Here is a 26,189-nt window from a genome sequence, read left to right on the forward strand (position 1 = left end):
AAGGGGATGAAGAATTATGTGGAGAAGACAGGAGAATGCCATTGAGAAACATATGAGCTGTGATTGAATGTCATCAACACCGCAATATTTGTGACAAGCAACTTTATAAGTTGTACAAACTTGTAATAAATCCCAGAAAGGGTCCATGAAAGCCTAACACATTTTCTTAAATAATATGGGAATAACCCAAGCAAAAAGATTTTCATAGAGCTCATGACTCACCAATTATAAAGCATTGTAATAGTCATTCAAGAAGGCTTAAGTGTTAGATACTTTAAAGGGCATGATATTCACCTCTCTAGAGATGGTGAGGGAGATAGTGGGGAGGGCAAATATTTGGGGAATTTGGCATCAGACAGCTTTTCATGCCTTTCTTGCGACCTCATCAATTAAGTTCTGGGCAAAAAGGTCCATGGGCAAGCTCTTCTTCCCAACACCAATGAAGACCCTTAAGAGGTCAGTTATAAGCCTATTTGAGGCCTCAATCTACCACCAGCTCTGAGTGGCTTGGCTGCTATGGGGACAACAAGGCCCAGACTGATTTACTGAGTAGACATTGCAAAATCTTTCCATCAATAAACAAGTGACCAGATTAGCTCCATGCAAAGAATGGGTAATCATTTCATTGAACAGGTTTCATAGCAAGATGTTCGGAGTGATGGTTGTACTTTTCTAATTATTTCCAATCTACAACGGAGTTATGTATTCTTTAGAGGAGACTTAAACAGCAGTTCTACGTGGAAAAAATACCTTGCCATAGCGATGATGTTTGAGGAGGGAAGTGTCCATTCCAAGTCACTCTAGTATTGGGTTTTAGGAAGACATCTATGAATCTCATTAAAAGTCAATCTGCAAGGATCAAAGACAGCAGGTAGATAGAGGCAGCTATGCTGTATTGTTCACCATGTGGAATGTGGATGTGGACTCACAGTCAGATTGGAAAGACCAAGTTCCTGAAGGTTTTGATGAGGCTGGAAGATTTGCCTAGCTTTGACTAGAGGGAGCTATCTGCAGGGTAGCCCCCACTGCAAATATCAATTCGGGGACCAGAAGTTAATTTAACTGGGAAAGGAAGGAAGAAACATGCTTGTGATAGTTGAAGAGAGTTTTGGACTGATTCTTAGGAAATCAAGTATCCATTTAAGGGTTATAATAAAGAATAACCATGCAGGGGGATGTTCAGACACTTTAGAAGTTAAATGGGCTGCCTTTTCTGTAATTCACCTAAGTACAAGTTGCATACTGAAAAACTTTCATTGTTTGTTGGCTTTCGTTAATTATGGTAAAATTGTTAATGCTTCAAATTTTGAAACTAACAAGCCACTATAGACTTTTGTGGGAGTGAGTTGATGCATTTCCTCATACTTAAGCTTTCAGCATAGTCCACCATCTTCACACATGGAACTTTTGACCCAATTTGGAATGAAAGAAGTGAAAAAAATTCAGATGTAGCCTGATTCTTTCTGCCTTACAATGTTATAACAAAATCTAATTGTTCTTCATCTTTTTGTACGTGTCTGCAGCTGAAGACAACAGCCTGGCATTGAAGGCGAAGGTGAGAATTGATGATCTCTTCAGCGAGGAATTCCGGATTCATGATGTGGAAGCCAAGTGGATTAGCGGTGAGTGGAACAATTGGTCCGTGCATGAGGAGGAAAAGTCATGGTCAATTTGTACAGATAAAGATTCAGAAATGATTTTCCCACTTGGCACTACCCCTTGCTTACACAGAAGTTAAGAATTCATTTGATAATTGTTGTGCGGTGACATCAAAAGATCGCTTTTGACTATTGCCTCTTATTCCTATAAAAGCACAATGTGGGACTGAAATCTGAAATGAAAACAGAAAGCTTTGGAGAAATTCAGCAGGTCAGGCAACATGAGATTAGAAGAGCTCAGTGCTTGTTTTTGATCAGCACAGACTTGATAGGCTGAAGGGCCTCTTTCTGTGCTGTAGACATCGATGACTCATCTGTGGGAAGAGAAGCAAAGTTATTGGTTTGAGTCTCCGAAATGACCCTTCTTCAGAATTCCATCTGAAATCGGGTTAGAAGAAAGGATGGCATTGGAGGGAAGGGAAGGGGAGAAAGAATCCAGAGTGGTGACCGTACCTGTGAATTCTTGGAGTTTGCATTCCTCAGCATCTGAATGGAAGAATTCTGAAGAAGCCTCATCCCGGACTTGAAACGTTTAATCAGTTTTACCCTCAGAAGGTGCTGCCGGACCTGCTGAGTTCCTCCAGCAACTTCAGTTTTTAATTCCTCTTGTTTCTGCTTCCTCCAGAAGAAAAGCCTTTGCTAGATTTTTCAGATGAACAAAATCTTCGATGCATTTCTGATATCACCTCGAAATTCCGACCCCGTGAAGACAGCCTTGACATTGGATGCTGATTGTGTACTGCTTTGCTAAAAAAAGAATTACACTGCTCTCAACTGAATGTATCATCACACTGAATGATCAGGAGATGGGCAGTTTCAGGTCTAATGGGCTCCTAAGATTTTGGTGAGATTGTACGTAATACCACGATAAAGTAAGAAAGTTGTGCCTGAAGGCTGACTAGAAATGCAACTTGCATTGTAAAATTCTTAAATGGAGCAATATGAGTGGCACAGTGGCTCACTGGTTAGCACTGTTGCTGCACAGCACCAAGGACCTGGATTTGATTCCACCCTCGGGTGACTGTCTGTGTGGAGTTTGAAAATTCTCCCTGTGTCTGCATTGGTTTTCTTCGGGTGCTCCAGTTTCCTCCTACAGTCCAAAGATGTGCAGGTTAGGTGGATTGGCCATGCTAAATTGCCTGTAATGTCCAGGGGTGTGTAAATTAGGTGGATTGGCCATGGGAAATGCAGAGCTCCTGGGATAGGGGAAGGATAGGTGAAGAGGCTTCACCTGACAAAGGAGCAGCACTCCAGAAGCTTGCAATTTGAAATAAACCTGTTGGACTATAACCTGATTTTGTGTGACTTCCAACTTAGTCCACCCCAGTCCAACACTGGCATCTCCACATCAGGTATAGTATAGAGTAGTGGGTCTGATTGGGTTGCTTTACAGAGGGTCAATGTGGACTCGATGGGCCAAATAGCCTGCTTTCACATTGTAGGGATTCTATGAAACAATCAGCTTTAAAATACGCAAACACATGACAATCATATCGTCGCAAAAATAAACAAACAGTATCAGCAGGTAATAGGAATTAATGGACAGAATATGATGAATTATAATTGTATTAAAAATACAAACTAAATATTACCACTTTATAGCACTGAACTATATTCAAGCAGGAGGAGGGGAGAGCAACACAGAGTTCTAGAGAGGGTACCAGAGAAGATTTTGGAGGCTGTTGCTCGGACTGGAACTATGCAGCGATGAGGAGAGACTGGAGAAGCTGGAGTTGTTGTCTTTACAAAAAAGGAAGCTGAGGGAAGATTTGATTGAGTTCTACAAAATTGTGTGGGATTGAGGTAGAATGCATCAGAATGGCCTATTTACCTTAGCAGAGTGAGTAGGGGCCATAGATTTGAAGAGATGGGTAGAAATGTTAGAAAGGAGATGAAGAAGGCTTTTTCTTTGTTATCTCATTGGTGGCCAGGTCTGGAAGTCACTGCCTGAAAGGGCAGTGGAGGTAGAATACTTCAAATAACTTTAAATTGAACATAGAACACAGAACAGTACAGCACAGTACAGGCCCTTCGGCCCACAATGTTGTGCCGAACTTTTACCCTAAACCTAAGGTCTATCTAACCTCCACCGCTACTTTATACAATCATCCATATGCCTATCTAATAGCCGCTTAATTGCCCCGAATGAGGCCAACTCCACTACCCTCTCCGGCAATGCATTCCACGCCCCTACCACTCTCTGAGTAAAGAACCTACCTCTGACGTCTCCCCGATATCTACCTCCTTTCACTTTAAAACGATGTCCCCTCGTATAAGCTACCTCCACCCTCGGAAAAAGTCTCTGGCTATCCACTCTATCTATACCTCTGATCATTTTGTACACCTCTATCAAGTCACCTCTCATCCTTCATCATTCTAAAGAGAAAAGCCCTAGCTCTCTCAACCTTTCCTCGTAAGACCTTCCCTCCATTCCAGGCAACATTCTGGTAAATCTCCTCTGCACCGTTTCTAACGCTTCCACATCTTTCCTGTAATGAGGTGACCAGAACTGGACACAATAGTCCAGATGTGGCCGAACCAGGCATTTGTATAGCTGGAGCATAACTTCATGACTGTTGAACTCAATCCCTCTATTAACGAAAGCTGACACACCATACGCCTTCTTAACAACTCTATCCACCTAGGTGGCAGCTCTCAGGGAACTGTGAATATGAACCCCAAGATCCCTCTGCTCCTCCACACTGCCAAGAATCTTTCCGTTAACCCTGTATTCTGCTTTCAAGTTTGTCCTTCCAAAATGAATCACCTCACACTTTTCAGGGTTAAACTCCATCTGCCGCCTCTCAGCCCAGCTCTGCTTTCTATCAATGTCCCTTTGTAACCTAGAACAGCCATCTGCACTGTCCACAACTTGACCCAACTTTGTATCGTCTGTGAACTTGCTAATCCACCCTTCCATTCCTTCATCCAAATCATTTACAAAAATCACAAATAGAGGAGGACCCAGAACAGATAGATATGCACCTCAAGAGTGATAACCTACAGAGTGATGGATTAGATGCTGGAAGTTATGATTCAGCTCAGTGGCTTGTTCTTTTTTCTTCTCCAGTGCAGATACAGCAGCCCAAATTGCAACTTTCTGTGCCATTAACTTTCTATGATTCTATGACTGAACCATGCAAGGAGTGGGGCTACTTTGCTATGTCCTGAATTTTACATGCTTGAATTTATTCAAATTCTTGTATTAGAATCACAGAATTTTACAGTGTGCAAACAGGCCCTTTGGCCCAACAAGTCCACACTGACCCTCAGAGCATCTCACCCAGACCTATCCCCCATAACCCATAACCCATAACCCACCTAATCAACACATCCCTGAACACTATGGGACAATTTAGCATGGCTAATCCACCTAACCTGCACATCTTTGGACTATGGGAGGAAACTGGAGCACCCGGAGGCAACCCACACAGACATGGGGAAAATGTACAAACTCCACATAGACAGTCGCCCAAGGGTGGAATCGAACCCAAGTCCCTGGTGCTTTGGGGCAGCAGTGCTAACCACTGAGCCACCATGCCACTCCCCTCCCCTACCCTGCCTTGGAAGAATGGAATTATGCCCGGTGTAGCATTCAAGTACTTCATTCATCACAGTTTTCCATCACTCTTGGTTTGTGACCCCTGATGGTAACACCCTCAATAGTTCAATTCCAACACTGTTAGCCACACAGATTTTCAATTCTGATTTGTGAGTAGATTGCTACTGATAGAAGGAAAGGATTTAATCATGTTGCCAAGTTTGCAAAAATGCAAGTCTCCATTTTAAAGTGGAGTACATAATTCAGCGCTCTGATGTACAGACTTACTGAAATGCAGTCTTCTGCTTTCAGTCATAGAGCTGTACAGCACAGAAACAGACCCTTTGGTCCAACTCGTCCATGCCCACCAGATATCCTAAGTTAATCTAGTCCCGTTTGCCAACATTTGGCCCATATCCCTCTGAACTCTTTCTCTTCATGTACCCATCCAGATGCCTTTTAAATGTTGTAATTGTACCAGCCTCCACCACTTCCTCTGGCAGCTCATTCCATTCACGCAACACTGTGTGAAAAAGTTGCCCTTTAGGTCCTTCTTTAAATCTTTCCCCTCTCACCTTAAACCTATGCCCTCTAGTTTTGGACTCCCCCACCCTGGGGAAAAGACTTTGGCTATCCATGCCCTTCATGATTTTATTAACCTCCATAAAGTCACCCCTCAGCCTCTGACGCTCCAGGGAAAATCGCCCCAGCCTATTCATCTCTCCCTATAGCTCTAATCATCCAACCCTGGCAGCATCCTTGTAAATCTTTTCTGCACCCTTTCGAGTGAGAACCCATTAATCATAGAATCCCTATGATGTGGAAACAGGCCCTTCAGCCCAACAAATCCACACTGACCCTCAAAGCATCCCACCCAGACCCATCCCCCTAAACCCACCTAATCTACATATCCCTGAACACTATGAGGCAATTTAGCATGGCCAATCCACCTAGCCTGCACATCTTTGGACTGTGGGAGGAAACCAGAACACCCGGAGGAAACCCACGCAGACACGGGGAGAATGTGCAAACTCCACACAGACAGACAGTCTGACTGAATTAACTGAATCAGTCCAGTAAAAAAAAAACAGAAACACTAAAAAAAATTGCTGCGTCCAGATTACAATTTGATTTAGTTTATGAAAGATCTGGTACCGGTACTTGCTGCTTTGACTGCTGTGCAGGGAATCCACATGCATTGCTCAAGTACAAAGCCAGTGAGAACGAGTTCAAAAGATTCGTATGGTGAAAGCAGAAAGCAAAGAGGATAGTTGAACCACTGCCACTTGTAGCTTCAGTCTGATTCACATTTTTAGAAAGAATGCAGTATGGAAGAATAAATTCAGCAATCCTGCACTCCCAGTGGGAAATTTGTAAGCAATTTAGATTTGATTTGGTCTTTGATATTTGGAGGCTTGTGGGAGTCTTATTCCGAAGTATGTCTTTTTATTAAATTTATAAAAGAAACTGCAGTCCAAGTAAAGTCATTCAAATACAAGGCTTATGCGGACTAAACAGTGAATAAGACATTTCTAGACAACCTGACTAACATTTCACGTTCTGAGTTGATCAGACTCAACGTTTCTAACCTTATCAATTTATTGTTCCTCTTGTTCTGAGGAAGGGTCACTCAACCTGAAACGTTAACTCTGATTTCTCTCCACAGATACTGCAAGACCTGTTGAGCTTTTCCAGCAACTTCTGTTTTTATTTCTGATTTACAGCATCCGCAGTTCTTTTATCTCTCACCTTATTGCTTGACCACATCTAGTTCTGCCCTGAGAATACACTTTAAAAAGTCTGGACTTTATGTCTCTCTTTATAAAGGTTAAAAAGGCACTCAAGTATCTTGTTCCCTAATAGTGTCTCATTAATTGCGTGCAGGGGGTTCCCTGATTTATGAACATCTGACTTACAAATGCTTGTACTTACAAATGCCATCCCTTCTAGGGGTGTAATTTTAAAGACCCATACACAAAAATTGCTTGTACTTATGACTGAGAGGCTAGGCCCGAAAGGCAGCTTTCCTGCTCCTCTGATGCTGCTTGGCCTGCTGTGTTCACCCAGTTCTACACCTTGTTATCTCTTGTACTTATGACTCCTGTTTACATTGTCCTGCATTGTGTTCTTGCTTGTGTATGAGTCAAATTGCCATCAGACTCCAGAACAGAACCCAAACACAATGCGGAGACTGCCTGTACTTTAGGGTAGAATTTACACTTTGCGCGTAGTGGTAGCATCTATACCTCTGGGCTAGGCAGCATGAGTTCTACTCCTACCTGTCCCCAGAGATGTGTTGTAACATATCTGAAAAGGTTAACTAAAACACCGTATTTGCATCAATAACCGGATACTAAAATGAAAGCCTTCATCTAAAATGGGAGCACAGAAAAATTCTTTGCTTATCGAGCTGTGATTGAAAAGAAGCTTAGGAATAGGATAATAAAGTTGGAATAATGATTCTCTGACTACACGTCCTTTGAACATGTGGAAGCTCAGCATCATTGAATTTACCTGACAGACATGACGATAATTTCAGTGAAAACACATTCAATTGGATTTTTAAAAATTCATTCTGAGGATGTGGGCAGTGCTGGCAAGGCTGGTATTTCTTGTCAGTCGTGTGAGAATGGAGTCATTTATAAGCCAGACTAAATAAGGATAACAGGTTTTCGCTCCTAAGGACATTTGTGAGCCAAATGGGCCGTTTACAACTAACTGACAGCTTCGTGATCATTTTATGGATGCCACCATTTTATTTCCAGCTTTATTAACACTAAATGCAGGCTTACACAGCTAATGATACAACCCACGGGTTATATTATTGGCTTTATTTGTTAAGATGCAGCAGTTTATATATGATACATTCATTAATTAGATAAAGGAAGTATACAATCCTGACAAACAGGGATGGTTCACTGATACCACAGGACAAATAAGCTGTTGTCGTGGGGTGCGGTGTTCTCATTAACTTAGTGAAGGGAGCATCTTGCTCTCTTGCTAAGGTATTGAGGGACTCTTCCCTGTGTCTTCTTCCTCTTCTTGAGGTTCATCTTCCATCTGGAGAAGGCAGAGGACTGCTCTTCGGGGACTGCTCCCTGTTGAGAACTCCCCTCTGCTCTGAGCACTTACTGTTATATCATATTTCTAGGGGAAGGTAGCTTACTCTATGTCAATTAATTGTCTGAACCATTTTGGCCAACTGCCATGGGACAGCCAGTCATGGCATTGGATTGCCATTGTCCATTTGTCTGTCTGCTTCTCAGGATTAATTACCATCCTTTGAAAGAACAAACATTTCTTATTTTTAAAAGCAACACATGGATAATAGAGGGGATTTGGCACCATACCAATTATTGACACGAGCTCAATGGCCTTCATGACCTCAGGGTTTCTTGCGATTCTTCCTTTTTCGTTTGCTCAAATATTGGAAAGTTCATAATTGCTGTAACCTCATGCTGCACAGTAAATACAAGGAAAATTCTGATTTTAGAAGACTCCAATTTTCACCGCCCTGCAGAATTATATGTTTGACGTGTTTTGGTATTTTCATCATTCATATCTGGTTCTGACTTCAACTACCTTCACTGAATTTCAAAGTGTACATCAGTGAACAGGCTATTGCTGAACAGGTACTGCTTGATATCTCTGTTGATGACACCTTCCATCACTTTCGTGACGATCAAGAGTAGACTCATGGGTCGGTAATTGGCTGGGTTGGATTGGTCCTGCTTTTTGTGTACAGGGCATATCCGGGCAATTTTCCACATTTTCGGATAGATACCAGTGTTGCAACAGTACTGGAAGAGCTTGGCTAGGGGAGCAGCAAGTTCTGAAGCACAGGTCTTCATTACTATTGCCTGAATGTTGTCAGGGCCCACAGCCTTCCCAGTATCCAATGCCTCCAACCATTCCTTTATATCATGTGGACTGAATTGAATTGGATAAAGACTGGTATCTGTGATGCTGGGAACTAGAGGAGGCCCAGTATGGGTTATGCCGGGGCCACTTTGTTCCCGACCTCATTACAGCCTTGGTTCAAACATAAGCTAAATTCAAGAGGTGAGGTGAGAGTGATAGCCCTTGAGATTAAGACCACATTCAAGCAACTGTGGCATCAAGGAGGCCTAGCAAATCATTGGGTATCAGGGGGCAAACTCCCTGCTGGATGGAGTCATACCTGGAATATAGTAAGATGGTTGTGGTTGTTAAAGGTTAGTCATCTCAACTGCAGGACAGCTGTGCAGGAATTCCTCAGGGTAGTGTCCTAGGCCCAACCATCTTCAACTGCTTCATCAATGACCATTTCCATCAAATACAATGCTTCCCTTTGTCTCATTGTAGGAACGGTTGGCTCAGGCCCAGGTCTAATATCTCCATGCCAACCTGACAGACCTGTCTGTAGTCCCCAAACTGGTTTCATTGACCTGCCACACTGACAGAGGTCCAATTGCTGGACTGTGAGGACATGGATGCGGGACTCTGGTATCATTAAGTTCCTCACTGACCAGTCAACTAGCTTAACTGGAGTTGGGTGAGCTCTTTGACTGTTTTTGGCATTACCCTCAGGTAGATCATAGTCCTTCTTGACCCCACTAAAAACTAATGCCCCTTCACTTCCACACATCACCATTTAGTTCAAGCACATACAATACATTTGTCTCCTAAATTGCGGGAACATGATTCAGGTGTGACATTGACGTGCCACAGAGTGATATATCTAACTCCTTGAATGCTCATTGCACCCCCCTACCATAGCAAGCTGCCTGCCTCTCCATCGCACCAAAAATCAATGCAAACCAGAGAGGCTATCAATCTAGAAGTGAGCACTGAAGACCCTGAGTGCTATGTTTACAAGAATGCTACCTGGACTTCAGGCGTTAAGTTATGGAGAGAGATTACACAAATTAAATGTATTTTCTCTAGAATTCAGAAAGTTAAAGGTGATCTGATCAAAGTCTTGGAAAAGACAGGGTGGATAAAGAGAACCTATTTCCACTGGTTGGGGTTCCTGGAGGGGGCACAGAGAATCAGGACTAGACCATTCAGGACAGATGGTAGAAGTTTGAAACTCTCTTCCACAAATGGCAGTTGATAATGGATCAGTCGTTATTTTAAAATCTGAGATAGATTTTTTTTGGTAAGGAAAGGTATTAAGGGATGTGGGCCGAAGGCAAGTGTGTGGAGGTAGGCCACACATCAGCCATGATCTTATTGAATAGTGGAACAGAATCAAGGGGTTGAATGGCGCACTCTTGTTCCGATGTTCTTGTGAAAGCAAGTGACCCACACAAAGACTGGGAATCTGTAACTGGTGCTGAAGTCAGTGAGTGTGTGCTAGAAAGCAAAGTAATGTAAATAGAGGCTGGAAGCCCACAATTAAGTGCCAACTGAATAAGAGCTCAGAAAACAAACTTTGAGCTATTAAGGTACATCCTTTGTAGATGTATGACCTGCATATGCCTCCTTGTGTATAAAGCAACCCAAGAGAAGCATTGAACTCCCTGAGCTGTATAGTAAATTGCTGAAAGCATGGTCCAAGAGCAAGAGCAATGATGTGGTGATGATGGTGATTTGCCAATGCAGACTCGCATGGATAGAAAAAGTTGTCTTGATGTTGAAATTCTGATTTTTTATTCATGATCTTCTTTCTTGCCACTGCTGATGCCACACCAAAGAAGGGAAGTCCACCTGGTGTCTCTAAAAACATAAACAATTGTTGATCGGAGCGTCCTAACTTGGGACAGCTTTGAGATTTTTAGAGTGAACCTTTGTGCAACGCCTTGCTTAGGATTTGATCAGCTTTGGTGAGACCAGACCTGGAGCACAGCGGGCAGCTTTCATCATCTTTCTTAACGTGGGCCATACTCACACTGGAAACAGTTCAGAGAAAGTTCATTGGTCTGATTCCGGCATTGAGGGACTTGTCCAAGATGGAGAAATTGGGCAGGTTGGGCTTCTCTTCACTTGAGTTTGGAACAATGTGAAGTGATCTTATTGAGACATATAGGATTCTGAAGGGTCTGGCAGGGTAGATGCTGAAAGGATATTTCTGCTCATGGGGGACTCTAGAACTGGTGGCACGATTTCATCAAAAGGAGTCTCCCATTTAAGGCAGAGAGAAGGAGGAATTTCTTCTCTCAGAGGGTTATTAATATTTGAAATTCTGTTCTCTGGGAACAGTGAAGTCTGGGTCATTGAACATAGTGGGCCCTGTAGAGTTTGGGCTCCAGTTACTTGACACCAATGTACACCCCCCACCACCCCCCCTCACCCCCCTCCCCACCTCCCCCACTGTTCCAAGCCCTGATGAAGACTATAATCAAGTCATCCATGACCTCATTGGCGGGCAGAGCAGGTTTAGTTGGCCGAATGGCTGACTCCTGGTCCTATATCTTATGTTCTTAAGTCCTCAAAAACCAGGCCACATACTAATAATAACAGGGATCTCATCTTTATGGTAAAACTCATAATTACTCTCCTGATTGAACTATTTACATTTGTCCTTTACCTTTCTTAAAGCTGGCAATACCCACCTTGCGTTGAGTAATAACTTTCAGCATATGCCCTGCCCAGACCTTTTACAATCTTCGGGATAGCACTTACCTATCACCATCCCACCTACTTTCCCCAGCCCCACCCCTCCTCTCTCTATTTATTTCAGAGCCCCCTTCCACCTCTCCCATTTCTGAAGAAGGGTCCCAGCCCGAAACGTCACCTTTCCTGCTCCTCTGATCCTGCCTGGCCTGCTGTGTTCCTCCAGCTCCAAACTGTGTTATCTTTTACAATCTTATTTTTTTCAATAAGATCACATAATGAACAGAAGTCTGAAGAGTAATAACTGAAGAGAGAGAGAGATCATTTCGACACAGCTGGAACAAATCCCAAAATTCTATCTGAAAAATAAAGTTTATAACAAAATAAATTGGATCAACAAGAAGCAAATGACAAAGTCATTCACCCAGAGAGTGGGAGAGCTGGTGGAATTTTCTGCCACAGAAAGTGGTTGAGACCAAAACATTGAACGTTTTCAAGAAGGAGAATATGTTTCTAAAAGCAAAAATCTTGTTACGTTGGTTTTCCGTACAGGAACTTTGTAAGTTTAGTTTGTTGAGAACAAACCTTTGTTGGCAAATTCTTGAGACTTACAAGCGAGTCACATTGGTGTTCCCACCTATCTCTTTTCTACCACAAATCTGACCCAAGTCCTGTTTATTTGCCCATTAGGACTGTCTACCTTCAATGGCACTGGAACTAGAGAAAGACACCCATTGGTGTAATACAGCAGTTGTGAGGTTCGTGTCTTAGCCATCATTGCCAACAAGACCCAGACATCTTTTCAGGAGGTCGGGTGACATTAGGGTGCCTAGTGTAGTCCATTAACCCATCCCAATATCAGAGAAGCCCATACTCTCTTCCACCCTCTTCTGTCGGGCAGAAGATATAAAGGTTTGGATACATGTACAAACAGATTCAACTCCTCAGGGTAAGGGAGTCCAAAACTAGAGGACATAGGTTTAAGGTGAGAGGGGAAAGATTCAAAAGGGATCTAAAGGGCAACTTCTTCACGTAGAGGGTGGTGCATGTATGGAATAAGCTGCCAGAGGAAGTAGTGGAGGCTGGTCCAATTACAACATTTAAAAGCCATCTGGATGTTTACATGAATAGGAAGGGTTTAGAGGGATGTGGGCCAAATGCTGGCAAATGGGATTAAATTAATTTAGGATATCTGGTCTGCATGGACGAGTTGGACAAAAGGGTTTGTTTCTGTGCTGTACATCTGTATGACTCCATGATAGCTTCTTCCCCACTGTTATCAGGCTTTTGAATCGACCTCTCAAATGTTAATTCTGACCTCTCTGTCTGCACCTTCCCTGCGGCTGTAACACTGTATTCTGCACTCTGTTCTGCAACCTGATACACTTTGTACAGTACGATCTGCCTGTATAGCACACAAAACATTGTATCTCGGTACATGCGACAACATAAATCAAACTTAAACTCATCAGGGTTCTGAGGAAGAGTCACTCGACCTGAAACATTAACTCTGATTTCTGTTCACAGAATGCTGCCCAGACCTGCTGAGCTTTTCCAGCAATTTCGATTTTTGTTTCAAACTCAAAAAACTCAAACACCAAGTGAAAGTAAGTTTCCTGGAGGAGGTTGGGCAATCAAGGGAATGGAGGGCGGGTGTTGGATTGGTTTTGTAAAGAGTGCAGAAGGACCCTTACTCCTCTCAGTTCCACAAACGTAAACTGAGCTGTAAGTTTTCATTTGTCTCAATCGCTGACTGACCCTCTGCCCAGACCTGTCCTAAAATAACAAATAGGGTTTGATGTAATCATAGACTCCCATTTCATTTAAGTGAACTGACTGCATGAATCAATTGTGGATTTTTTTCGTGATTAGAATCAGAACATTTTTCACTTTCAACAATGTATTGGTAAAGTTATTCAACCCTGTAACTATTGGAATACTGTGGACAGTTTTGGGCCTGCTGTCTTGAATTTTAAATAATCAACTTTCTAAGGAAAGCATCGGAGGCAGTTCAGGGAAGGTTGACTGGGCTGAATGCTGGTATGGAAGGACTGTCTTATGAGGAGATGTTGAGCAGATTGGGACTGTACTAACTGGAATATAAAGAAGAATGAGAGGCAAACTTATTGAAACATAAGGAGTCTTAGGGAACTTAGGACAGATATGGAAAAGCTGTTTCCCCTTGTGGGAGAGTCTCGGACCAGAAGGCATAATTTCAGAGAAAATAGTCACATGTTTAAGACAAAGATGAGGAGGAATTTCTTCTCTCAGTGGTTAGTGAAATTCTTTATTGCAGAGGTCTGTTGAGGCTGTATCATTAAGTACATTCAAGGCTGAGATAGGCAGATTTTTAATTAGTAAAGGAATCAACGGTTATAGGGAAATGGCAGAAAAGTGGAATTAAGGATTATCAGATCAGACTTGATCTCATTGTGTGGTGGAGCAGATTCAATGGGCTGCAACTTCAGCTTCTACATCTTAAGATTTATTGTGTTACTTACTATTGTCTCAGCCGTCCAAGTGATATATTCATAGGGGTAAAGCATTGTGAGAGTGTTTACCTTCGTTGGATGATGATTTTTATTGCGGATATAGAGCAACTTTGAATGCTTCCAATACAGAGCTTCATTAAAGAATGGGATATCTTGGATTGAGGGAGGAAAGGTGTGGTGGGAGCAGCACATGCTCCTATTTACAAAAGCACCCCACTTTATTTTGGGGAGTGCTAACAGGAAAGATGCATTATACTTCGTTTCCTTCATGTTGAATACTCCAATGTAATTTCTTTGCTGCTTATATTTGTTTTCATTCCCAAGTGCATTACTGTATGAGATGTGTTAGGATTGAGCAAAAGTCCCTATCATTTAAAATACTGGACCAAAACCCTGGACTTTTCAAATAATAACTTTTATAAGTAAAAAGAAAGGCAGCTGGGCTATGCAGTGGGAGAAATGCACAGACACAGGGATGGCAAGGACACAGGGATAGCAAGGACTGCAGATGCAGACAATACAGTGTGGAGCTGGAGGAACACAGCAGGCCAGGCAGCATCAGAGGAACAGGAAAGTTGATGTTTCAGTTTGGGACCCTTCTTCAGAAATGGGCCTGCCTGGAACCATTGTTTCACCTGAAAATCCAATTCACACTTCGACTCTAAAAGAACAATTAACCAGACCTAACACTCTCGACTGAAAGATAGCAAGGACTGCAGATGCTGGAGTCAAAGATAACACGGTATGGAGCTGGAGGAACACAGCAAGTCAGGCAGCATCAGAGGAGCAGAAAAGTTGACATTTCAGATCGGGACCCTTCTTCAGAGACAGAACAATTCACCCCAGGAGCTATCCCTGTAGCTACCACCAGAGGATGGATCCCAAGGTATATGATTCTCCCCGTGAACTATCTGCACAGCTATCTCTGGAAGAGGGATCCCGACGGCATTCCCGAAACCTACCGACACAGGCCTGCTCTGTACCAGGATAACCAACGGCAACTGACCCCCGACCAGCCAATTTGACAACCAACAGCCTCTGAAACCACCAACCTGACTGACACCACAAGGCCTCAGAAACATCCTGAGGTGAAAAGCGGCTCGCAAAAACCACCACAAAGTAAGGGAAACTAAGCACTCACCCGATAAATCCACTACGCGTCATACCGCATCAGCGGACTGAAACCAGACTGAGGGCCTACACCATCCGAAGTCTTCACCGAAACACTGGCTGTGGCAAGCTGTACTTCAAAATCACGTTTATTCCCATTGATGAGCTTATATTCTCGAGACCCCAAAGTATCCAACCTAGCTAGCGGGGAGGGGATGGTGGTGGTTACAGTACAGGGAACCCCAAGGGTATGAAGCCTGATAAAAGTTTCTGTGATTAAAACTTTGTTGTTTGGTCCTAATGGTGTTTAACCTGTATTTGATTTAATAGTGTTTAGTTACTGTCCTCTGTATAATTGATAGTGTCAATTTCACTGTTTATTGTATTTGCCTTTTATTTCCAGAAATATATGTACCTTCTGTATTTAATAAACACAGAGATTCTTTTGCCCCTGAAACACCTGTCCACTGCCTTCTTCATGTCACTCTGCTAAATAAGTCCAGTGTAAGAACCAGGGATCTGGGGGTGATTCAGCAGATTACTGATCGCAAACCAGAACCTCTACAGATGATTCGTTACAGGACTGTCAATTACAAAGCAAATTGTGTAATCACTGGTGCAGCAGGAGCAGTTGGAGCAGGAGCCTTCACTATGGGTGAAGCTTTCACATACCTTCCAATACTTGGATTTTGAACATATTAAAATTAAACTTCTAAATTAATAATTGTAGCTGCCAATTTATATATTTGTCAAAGAAAGAAAGAAAATTCATTGTACGTCTTTCACAACTTCAGGGTGTCACCAAGGATGTCATATGTCAGCCAATGAGACGTGTAGTCACTGTTGTGACAGGGGGAGTGTGGCAGCCATCTTTTACACAGTGAGATCCCATTTCTTTAAGCTGTCCATGATGTCTATGGTCAATGTCTGTGGTAAAAATGACTATCTGTTCTCAGTACGTCTCCTGTTCTCTCCAGTGGTAGTCTGGCAAACGCATGTCACCATTTATTTTTGTACCTACAGACAACCACCTGAGAGCTCATGCATAGCCACGGTTTGCTGAGTAACCCTGCAGGCCAGAGATAATACTTTACTTGATCTAATGTTGCGAATGAGCAATTCTCTATGCAGAATGCAGCTTCGTGCATTATTCATGTAAAACTCTCACCAAGAATGGATGACTATACAAGGAAGAATGCTGTGAAAGGAATTCAATCAATCATGACAAATACCTTCAATTTTCAGTGTGTGTTTAAGAGAAGAAAGAGCTTTCCTTTATGTAGCACCTGCCATGGCTTCATGATGCCCAATTTTCCACCTTATACTTGAAAAGTACATTTATTCTTGTAAAAGTAGCTGTCAATTTATGCCAAAACGTTCCACAAATAGCAATGAGATTGCATGCAGGTTGTCTGGTTTCTTTCCTGATGAAATCAGTTCTGGCATAAAAATTACCAGGACATAAGAACAGAAGTAGGCCATTCAGATCATCGAGCCTCCTCTGCCATTCAATATAACTATGTCTGGACAATTCAAAGCCTTTTACTCAATGCATCCCCTCAAACCTGTATGCCATTGGTAATCAGAAATGTGCTAATCTCCACCTTAAACATACTCAAGTCTCCATAGCCCTCTGACTGAAATAATAGAGGGATTGAGTTCAAGAGCCGTGAAGTTATGCACCAGCTATGCAAAAGACTGGTTTGGCCACATCTGGAATATTGTGTCCAGTTCTGGTTGCTTCATTACAGGAAAGATGTGGAAGAGTTGGAAAAGGTGCAGAGGAGATTTACCAGGATGTTGCCTGGAATGGAGGGAAGGTCTTACGAGGAAAGGTTGAGAGAGCTAGGGCTTTTCTCTTTAGAATGACGGAGGATGAGAGGTGACTTGATAGAGGTGTACAAAATGATCAGAGGTATAGATAGAGTAGACAGCCAGAGACTTTTTCCTAGGGTGGAGGTAGCTATTATGAGGGGGCATAGTTTTAAAGTGAGTGGAGGTAGATATAGGGGAGACATCAGAGGTAGGTTCTTTACTCAGAGAGTGGTAGGGGTGTGGAATGCATTGCCGGAGCGGGTAGTGGAGTCGGCCTCATTAGGGGCATTTAAGCTGCTATTAGATAGGCATATGGATTTTAGCATAAGGTAGGGGTGGAGGTTAGATAGACCTTAGGTTTAGGGTAAAAGTTCGGCACAACATCGTGGACTGAAGAGCCTGTACTGTGCTGTACTGTTCTATAAACTATGTTCTATGAAATATTTTCTCCTCTTCTCTGACCTAACTTGCACCCCCCCTTAGTTTTAAACTGTGCCCCCGATTTTAGATTTCCAAAACAGGGAAAACATCTTATCTGCATCTGCCTTGTCTCTCCCTTCAAGTATTTTGTAAGTCTCAATGAGATCACCTGTCATCCTTCAAACCTTAAGTGAATACAGGCTCAGTTTGCTCGATCTCTCTTCCTAAGACAATCCACTGTTCCAGGAATAAGTCTAGTGAACTTTGAGGAAAATGCACCTCCAGCTCTTCATACTGGAGCTATGGGATTTTTTAATGTAAATATCAGTCGCAGTCAGAGGCGCAACTTTATGTCGAACCTGAAAAATAGTGTCTCTTACATTGCAACACTCCCTCAGTGGTGTCATGAAGTGATAGTATCTTTGCACTGAAGTTCCTAAAGGAGAGGTCAAAACTGTAACTTTGCTACTCGGAAGCACTGATACAATCATTCAGGAACAACAGAAACCATAACACAATAAGGATTTGAGAATGTCAGCTGTCCTTGACATGTATGATTGATTTTAATTTTACATTTGGCAGAAAGTAGCACAAAAGAAGCCAAGATGAAAAGGAAATATATTCGAGCTGATGCAGGGAGTGACACAATGGGGAAACAAGCTCGTCATGCTCCTAAATCTGTTTACTCATACCTGCACACAATCAGCTGGTCTAATCCCCAATGTCCTGTTGTTGCCCCATACCCTTCCATCTTGTTTTCCTTCAAGCAACTAATTCCTCTTTGAAAGTTCATATGGACTCTGCTTTTGCAGTTGGCATCAGATGATTGCACAATCTATTTTGAACAAAAATGTGTTTTCTCACAGTTTAGTTTTTTATGTTGAGTTTATGGCCTGTTTTTATTTGCCAATTGGAAGCAATCCATCTCCTTATTAATCATCGTAGCCCCTCTATCGTGTCAATGTTTTGCTTTGTCATCTCTTGTGACTATAACTGTAACATCTCATATCTTTCTCCATAACTGTTAGAGTTCCCCAGTCGCTAGTGATTGGGCACTGTACATTTCCCATTGCCTGCTCCTCATAAAGGGATGCCAAAGCACTACATAATGCTCCCACTGCAGCCTAATGAAAGCCTGGTAGCTGTTCAACTTAGCCTTCACTCTTTTTTATACAATGCCTCCACATAGAAAACCAAAGATTGTGTTTGCCTTTTATTGGATTTTATCTCTGTGCTGCCATCGGTAATGGCTCATGTACATGCACATTAAGGTCTTTCTGCACCTTCAGTCCATTTAAAGTCTTAAGCCCCTTCCCCTATTATTTTCCAGATATATTCCTCTGAGTGTGATTTAAAAGTGATGCAGGCTTCCCCTCGGCTGACGCCTTTTCCCAGGAGCAGGCAGTTCTGGGCAACCAGTCTGGCAGGCCCATTAAAATGAGTACAACCACTTTAAGCTTCATGTGCCCGTATATGACTAACATTGCTTTTTGTTTTGGAGAATGCTTTGATTAGATTTAATTCTCAGAAAGTTTCCTTGTTCTACTCATCTGCCCTGAAGTGGATCCATTCATTTAATACAGCTTCCCCCAGTCCAAGTCATAAAGTGATTCAATAAAGCAAAGCACAGATTCTGAGCAGCGTACAGGGTCCGAAGGGTCAGATGGGAGATGGACATACCTACGTAATCCAATAATTTGTGTTATTTCATACGTATTTTATTAAAGCAACATTCCAGTGAATAAATATCCATAATAAAGAGAGAGGTTTTTGAATAGTGCCCTGGTGGCAGTGAAGATCATTTTGGTTTGCAGTTGGGGAAAAGTTTCTGGATGAATCAGCTGTTTTGATGTACTCCCTTTGTGAACCCAGTGTGAAACCTGATTGTTATCTTCAAACAGCACCTGGAAACCTTCTCAGTATTATTTCCTGAGCAAGCTGTGTTTGCTAAGACCACAGGGATAACTGCTGGCCTGTACTGCATGTGAGATTGACTGCTATCTGAATGTTTAACACTTGTCCCTCCTTTTCTTTAAGAACTTAATGTTACTGGAGAAGGGCGTTTTATTCCAAATTGAATTTCTGCACTGACCAATTCATTTTATCCCCCTGTACCTTGTGTGTGTGTGTGTGTGTGTGTGTGTGTGTGTGTGTGTGTGTGTCAGTGTGTGCATGAGTGTTTATGTTTGTGTGTGTGTGTATTTTTGTTTGCACATGTGTGCATGTGTGTGTGTGCTTGTGCACGGCTGCATGCAATAAGTTTCATTGTATAATAAATGTCTAACCCGAAAATGGTGTCTCTGACATTGCAACACTCCCTCAGAGGTGTGGTGCAGTGATAACATATTTGCGCTGAAGTTGCTAAAGGAACGCTTGAAACTGTAACTTTGCTACACAGAAGCACAAATGCAATCATTCAGCCACAGCTGAAACCCTACCAAAGTAAGGATTTGAGAATGTCATCTGTCCTCAACATGTATGATTGATTTTGAACTTTTACTTTTGACAGAAATCAGCGAAAAATAAGCCAAGATGAGAAGGAAATACATTTGAGCCGAAGCAGGGAGTGACATAATGGGGAAACAAACTAGTCATCTTCCCAAGTCTCTATTTACTCTTACCTGCACACAATCAGCTGGTCTAATCCCAATGTCGCATTGTGCCCCATACCCTTTTAGACTCCTTTTCTTCAAGCAACTATCTAATTCTTTTTTAAAAGTTCTCATAGATTCTGCTTTTGCAGTTGGTAACAGATAATTGCACAATCTCTTCTGGACAAAAATGTTTTTCTCAGTCTTGATTTAGTTCTTTAGGTTAAGTTTATGGCCTGTTTTTATTTGCTAATGGAAGCAATCCATCTTTTTAATCATCAAAGCCCTGCATTATCATGAATTCTCTATCAGGTCAATGTTTTGTTTTTACATCTCTTGTGACTGTAACTGTAACTTCTCATATCTTTCTCCATAACTGTTAGAGTTCCCCAATCGCTAGTGATTGGGCACTGTACCTTTTCCATTGCCTTTATATGCTCCTCATAAAGGGATGCCAGAGCACGACATTATGCTCCCACTGCAGCCTAATGAAAGCCTGGTTGCTGTTCGACTTAGCCTTCACTCTTTTTTATATAATGCCTCCACATAAAAAAACCAATGACTGTGTTTGCCTTTTACTGGATTTTATCTCTGTGCTGCCACCAGTAATGGCTCATGTACATGCACACGAAGCACTCTCTGCACCTTCAGCTCATTTAAAGTCCTAAGTCCCTTCCTGTGTTATTTTCCAGATATATTCCTCGAGAGTTATTTTAAAAGTGATGCAGGCTTCACCTCGGCTGACACCTTTTCCCAGCAGCAGGTAGTTCTGGATGAACAGTCAGGCAGGCCCATCAAAATGAATACAACCACTTTCAACTTCACACGTTAGCTCGTACATATCTAACGTTGCTTTTGGTTTTGGAGAATGCTTTGAATAGATTAAATTTTCGGAAAGTTTCCTTGTTCTACTCATCTGCCCTGAAGTGGACCCATTCATTTAATACAGCTTCCTCCAATCCAAGTCATAAAGTGATTCAATAAAGCACAGTGTCAGATTCTGAGCAGAGTGCAGTCTCCAAAGGGTCAGATGGGAGATGGACATACCTACTTTTTCCAATACTTTGTGCTGTTTTATATGTTATCCATAAAAGCAACATTCCAGTGAATAAATATCCATAATAACGAAAGTGAGAGGTTTTTGAACAGTGTTTTGGTGGCAGTGGAGATCATTTTGGTTTGCATTGGGGAACAAACTCTTGATGAATCGGCTGCTCAGCTGATCTCCCTAACTTTTAGAAGTAGTCCGTTTGTGAACCCCAGTGTGAAACCTGATTGTTATTGTGAAAGTGCATCTGGAAGCCTTCTCAGTACTGTTTCCTGAGCAAGCTGTGTTTGCTAAGACCCCAGGGATAACTGCAGGTCTGTGCTGAATACCAGATTGACTGCTATCCGAACATTTGACACTTATCCCTTCCTAAGACCTAAACATTGTTAGTGAAAAGTGTTTTATTTCAAACTGAGATACTACATGGAGCAACCTGTTTTTCCCCCTACCTGGTGTGTGTGTGTGTGTGTGTTTGTATTTATTAAAGAAAATGGATGCTGATGCTGGATGTTTCTATTCCGAGGCTAATATAATGCAAGCTTACAATTGGCCATTTTGGGAAGTGGGTAACACATTTCAATTAATGTTGTGACCTATGAAGTAGTGAGACTGGAGGGAGAAATACAGAGGCTTCCTCCTATTTCTGTTGGATAACCATCCTTCACTATCCTTATTTAGTCTCCCCGAATTCCATTTTATTTGCCCTTTTAAATTTTCTTTGTTTTTATTGCAAGCCATTTATAAAAGAATAATATCCTCCAAGGTCTCTTAAACATCCAAGCTTCAGTTGTCGGCACCCAATGTCTTTTGCTAATAATGGGGGACACTTTAGTCTGTACTACCTCTGCAGTAACTTCATGGAAGAGGGACCTTGAACTGACAGTCTTTTCAATCTAACCCCATTCATTTTAGTGGACCAAAAATCAGGCAGATTGACTAATGGCTTGGTGACACACATTATCAGGTTGATGTGGTGAAAATGAAAACTTACTGCACCGTATGTAATCTGCATCATGTCTGCTGTGTACTTTTGATCATCCAACGTGTGATCTGCCCCTGTTTCCACGTAGCTAATATGTGCTGTGCTTTCATTATGTCGAAGCATCTCCATTCCAACACTTCCATACTTTGGTTTTATCTGTTTTCGATTGTAAGCCTGAATTGGTATTCGCTGGGAGTGAGGGAAGAATGTGCAGACTCCACACAGTCACCCAAGGCTGGGTCGCTAGTGCTGTGAGGCTGTAGTGCGAACCACTATGCCACTGCGCCACCCTTGCCCTTCTTGGAATTATGTTTCTGGCAACGGTGTGCAGGTTCTTTGGGAATCCTTGCATCATTTCAGATGGAACTTATAGCTGAATCTTCTAGCTAACAGCTAGAGGAAATTCCCACCTCCTCCCTTTCATACAAAATTGCAAAAGGCCATGAATTTAACTCTCCAAATATGGAATTAAAATTGCATAAACAGAAAGAAAGGAAAGAATTATTTTCCTGACGGATGCTTGGCCTAGGGTCAGAGTAGGTTAATGAGTGTCAATTTTGTTTGGTAAATCATTACTGCAAAATTAGTAAGAAGCAGCAAACTCCCACTGTGCTCTTGGTGTGTCAGTACAAGTACTCATTCACGACCAACCTGTCATTTCCTTTGCAAATTCAGCAGGTACAAAGAAAACATTTCAACTCCATTGCCACAAAAGAGGAAAAATGGATTGAGGTGAGAGCATTAGTGTCAACTATGCATTCAAACCTGATTTCAAGCTGAAAATCAAAGTTCTTTCATATCTCAGAGAGTTAAATTATTGATCTTAGCAGGGTAATAGGTCGGCACAACATTGTGGGCCGCAGGGCCTGTACTGTGCTGTACTGTTCTATGTTCAATGTTCTTTAAGGACAAAGGTGGCGTGGTGGCACAGTGGTTAGCACTACAGCCTCACACTCTGGTGACCCAGCCTCGGGCGACTGTCTGTGTGGAGTTTGCACGTTCTCCCTGTTTCTGCGTGGGTTTCCTCCAGGTGCTCTGGTTTCCTCCCACAACCCAAAGATATTCAGGTCAGATGGTATGGCAATGCTAAATTGCCCACAGTGTCCAGGGACGTGCAGGCTAGGTGGATTTGCCGTGGGAAATGTAGGGTGATAGGGGGATGGGTCTGGGTGGGATGGTCTTCGGACAGTCAGTGTGCACTTGATGGGCTGAATGGATTCTATTTTTATAAAATAAAAGGGTCAATTTGCTAGATGGCCAGAGAATGATGCAAAAGTAACTGAAATAGTGTGGACTCAATCCCTGTACCCATTGAGGTAGTTCTTGGAGCTAGCAGACTCATATTGTTGCAGAGTGATATTGTGGTGTAAGTCATTATTGGAAACCTTTGGACAACAACGGCACTACCTGAACATAAAGAGATGAGAACAAACGCTACAGGTATGCTGTACAAACATTTCTCACCACTGAGCAACACGTTGTGTAAGGCTAAAGCAAAAACACAGTATTGTGGATGCTGGCTTTTTCTGAAGTAGAGTTATTGGACTGGAAATGTTATGCCTGTTTGTTTCTGCATCCTGTTGCCAGACTTGCTGAGCTTCTCCAGCACTTTCTGTTTTTATTTATGAGGCTGTTATTCACCACGGAGAAGGCTCACTGCAAGCTGATCTGGTTGGTCTGGTGTGGTGGACTGAAACCTTTTGGTAGTTGAACAAGAAAAGGCCTTTGTCTTGTACAAGACATAGTTTATTGCATATTGGCAACTATGCACAAGTTTGTGAGGTAACTTTATTGGAATGTATTGGATGGAATAAGTATGATAGCAGGAAATAGTCTTGGATCAAAAAATCCATATGGGTGGTGGTAAGAAATAACAAGGGTAAATAACAAGGGAGTTCAGACCTCCAAGAGTAGTCTATGGGTCCCCCTCCCAACAGTAGCTACAATATAAGGCAAAGAATCAATCAGTGAGGACATATTAAAGCAAAAGCAATACAATAATCATCGATGACTTTAATTTTCCTGTGGATTGGGAAGTCACATTGACAGAAGTAGCCGCAAGAAAGAATTTATGGAGTGTGTTCAAGATGGTTTCCAAGAAAACATGCGGATCCAACCAAGGATCAGGCTATTTTAGATCTGGTAATGTGTAGTGAGGCAGGTTTTATAAATGGTCTCAGTGCAAAAGATCCTCTGGAAAACAGTAGCTATCACAAGTTTGAGAGTGAGAAACTTGGGTTGGAAACAACTGTCCTAAACTTAAATAAGGGGAATTACACAGGAATGAGGGCAGAGTTGGCTAAAGTGGATTGGGAAAGGAATTTAGCAGAAAAGGTGGTTGAGGAATTATGGTAGATGTTTAAGAACATTTTTTATTCATTCACAGAATGTGAGCTTCACTGATTGGGCCAGCATTTAATGCATATCTCTCACTGCCCTTAGAAGGTGGTGATGAACTGCCTCCTTGACCCAATGTAGTCTATTTGGCTTGTGTAGACCCACAATGACCTTAGGGAGAGAAATTCAGGATTTTGACTCAGTAACACCAAAGGAACGGTGGTATATTTTCAAGTTAGGATGGTGAGTGGCTTGCAGGTGGTGGTATTTCCAAGTACCTGCCAAACTTGCCCTTCAAGATGAAAGTGGTTGTGGGTTTGGAAGGTGCTGTCTAAGGATCTTTGGTGAATTTCTGCAGTACCACCTTTTAGATAGTACGCACTGCTGCTACGGAGCATCGGTGGTGGAAGGAGTGAATGTTTGTGGATGTGATGCCAATCAAGTGGGCTGCTTTGTCCTGGATGGTGTCAAGCTTCTTGAGTGCTGTTGGAGCTCCATCCAGGCAAGCGGGGAGCATTCCATCACACTCCTGACTTGTGCCTTGTAGATGGTGGACAGGCTTTGGGGAGTCAGGAGGTGAATTACTCACTGCAGTGTTTGAGCCCCTGACCTGCTTTTGTAGCCATAATATTTAATAACTCGTCCAACATGGTTTCTGGTCAAAGGTATTCCCATTTTGTCAACTTGGGGGAATTCAGCAATGGTTATGCCATTGAATATGAAGGGGTGATGATTAGGTTCTGTCTTGTTGGAGATGGTAATTTCCTGAAACCTCTGTTGACTGAGTGTTACATGCCAAAATCTTGATATTGTCCAGGACTTGCTGCATTTTAACATGGACTGCTTCAGTATCTAAGGAGTCATGGATGTTGCTGAACATTATTCTGAGACTGCTGCCCTCCACTTCTAGATTCCCTAGGCAGAGAAAGCATCTTCTCAGCAGCCGTTCTTGTCAAGCCCCCTAAGAATGCTTTCTGTTTCAATGATTATCACTTTGTGATCTTATAAAGACTGGGAAATATCTATCTGGTTTCTGTAGTTATCTTCCAGTCTTTTGATCGCTGGAGAGAAAATGCATGGCCAAAGGTTTGTCACACAATCCTGTGGAACACAACTCAACCACCCCCTACCAACTCAGACTACACTTTGATCTGATCTGATTATACTCAACTACCTATTCACCCACTTACACATCCACCTAGTCACTCACTCACACATCCACTTCCCTATTCACTCACCCACATTCAAAGACCAGGTCCTTAATCTTACTTGACAGAATGTGGGGGCCAGTGCTGTAAAAGGAGAGTGTGTTCTGTCTTCATCAGACTTGTTTTCCACTCCAGTGGAGCTCCCTGGGGAACACTGCATGAATGAAAGGCGATTGAGTTGAACTGTAATCTTTATTTCTGTCTATATTGAACTCTTGACTATTTCCCGCAGTTTCCCTTTTTATTCAAAATCCAGCATTGCTTCATTCTTCTTTGGAAGAATATTCGTCTTTTATAAACATTTTAAAAACCCATCCCCCTTTTTACTTGTTATACTTCCATTTTCCAAATCTATGTTCAGGCAATTGAAACACCCTCGCCCCTCTGATAATATTCTGAAGTTCTTGCATTCTTCCTTCAGTTTGCCTACAAATACACTCCTCTTTCTTC

The 26,189-nt window shown here is 42.3% G+C and overlaps 1 protein-coding gene across 1 annotated transcript in view; it reads left to right on the forward strand.

Annotated features, from left to right (window-relative positions):
• The window catches only part of dpp6a (dipeptidyl-peptidase 6a), a 656,996-nt gene that overhangs the window by 205,626 nt on the left and 425,181 nt on the right, over positions 1 to 26,189 (forward strand). Inside the window, exon 3 of the mRNA XM_048605902.1 lies at positions 1,524 to 1,622. Within this exon, the coding sequence (XP_048461859.1) occupies positions 1,524 to 1,622 (99 nt within the window). The remainder of the gene's footprint in view (positions 1 to 1,523; positions 1,623 to 26,189) is intronic.

Source organism: Rhincodon typus, chromosome 2 (genome assembly GCF_021869965.1).
Source record: "Rhincodon typus isolate 14 chromosome 2, sRhiTyp1.1, whole genome shotgun sequence".
In the NCBI taxonomy this organism is placed as follows: Eukaryota; Metazoa; Chordata; class Chondrichthyes; order Orectolobiformes; family Rhincodontidae; genus Rhincodon; species Rhincodon typus.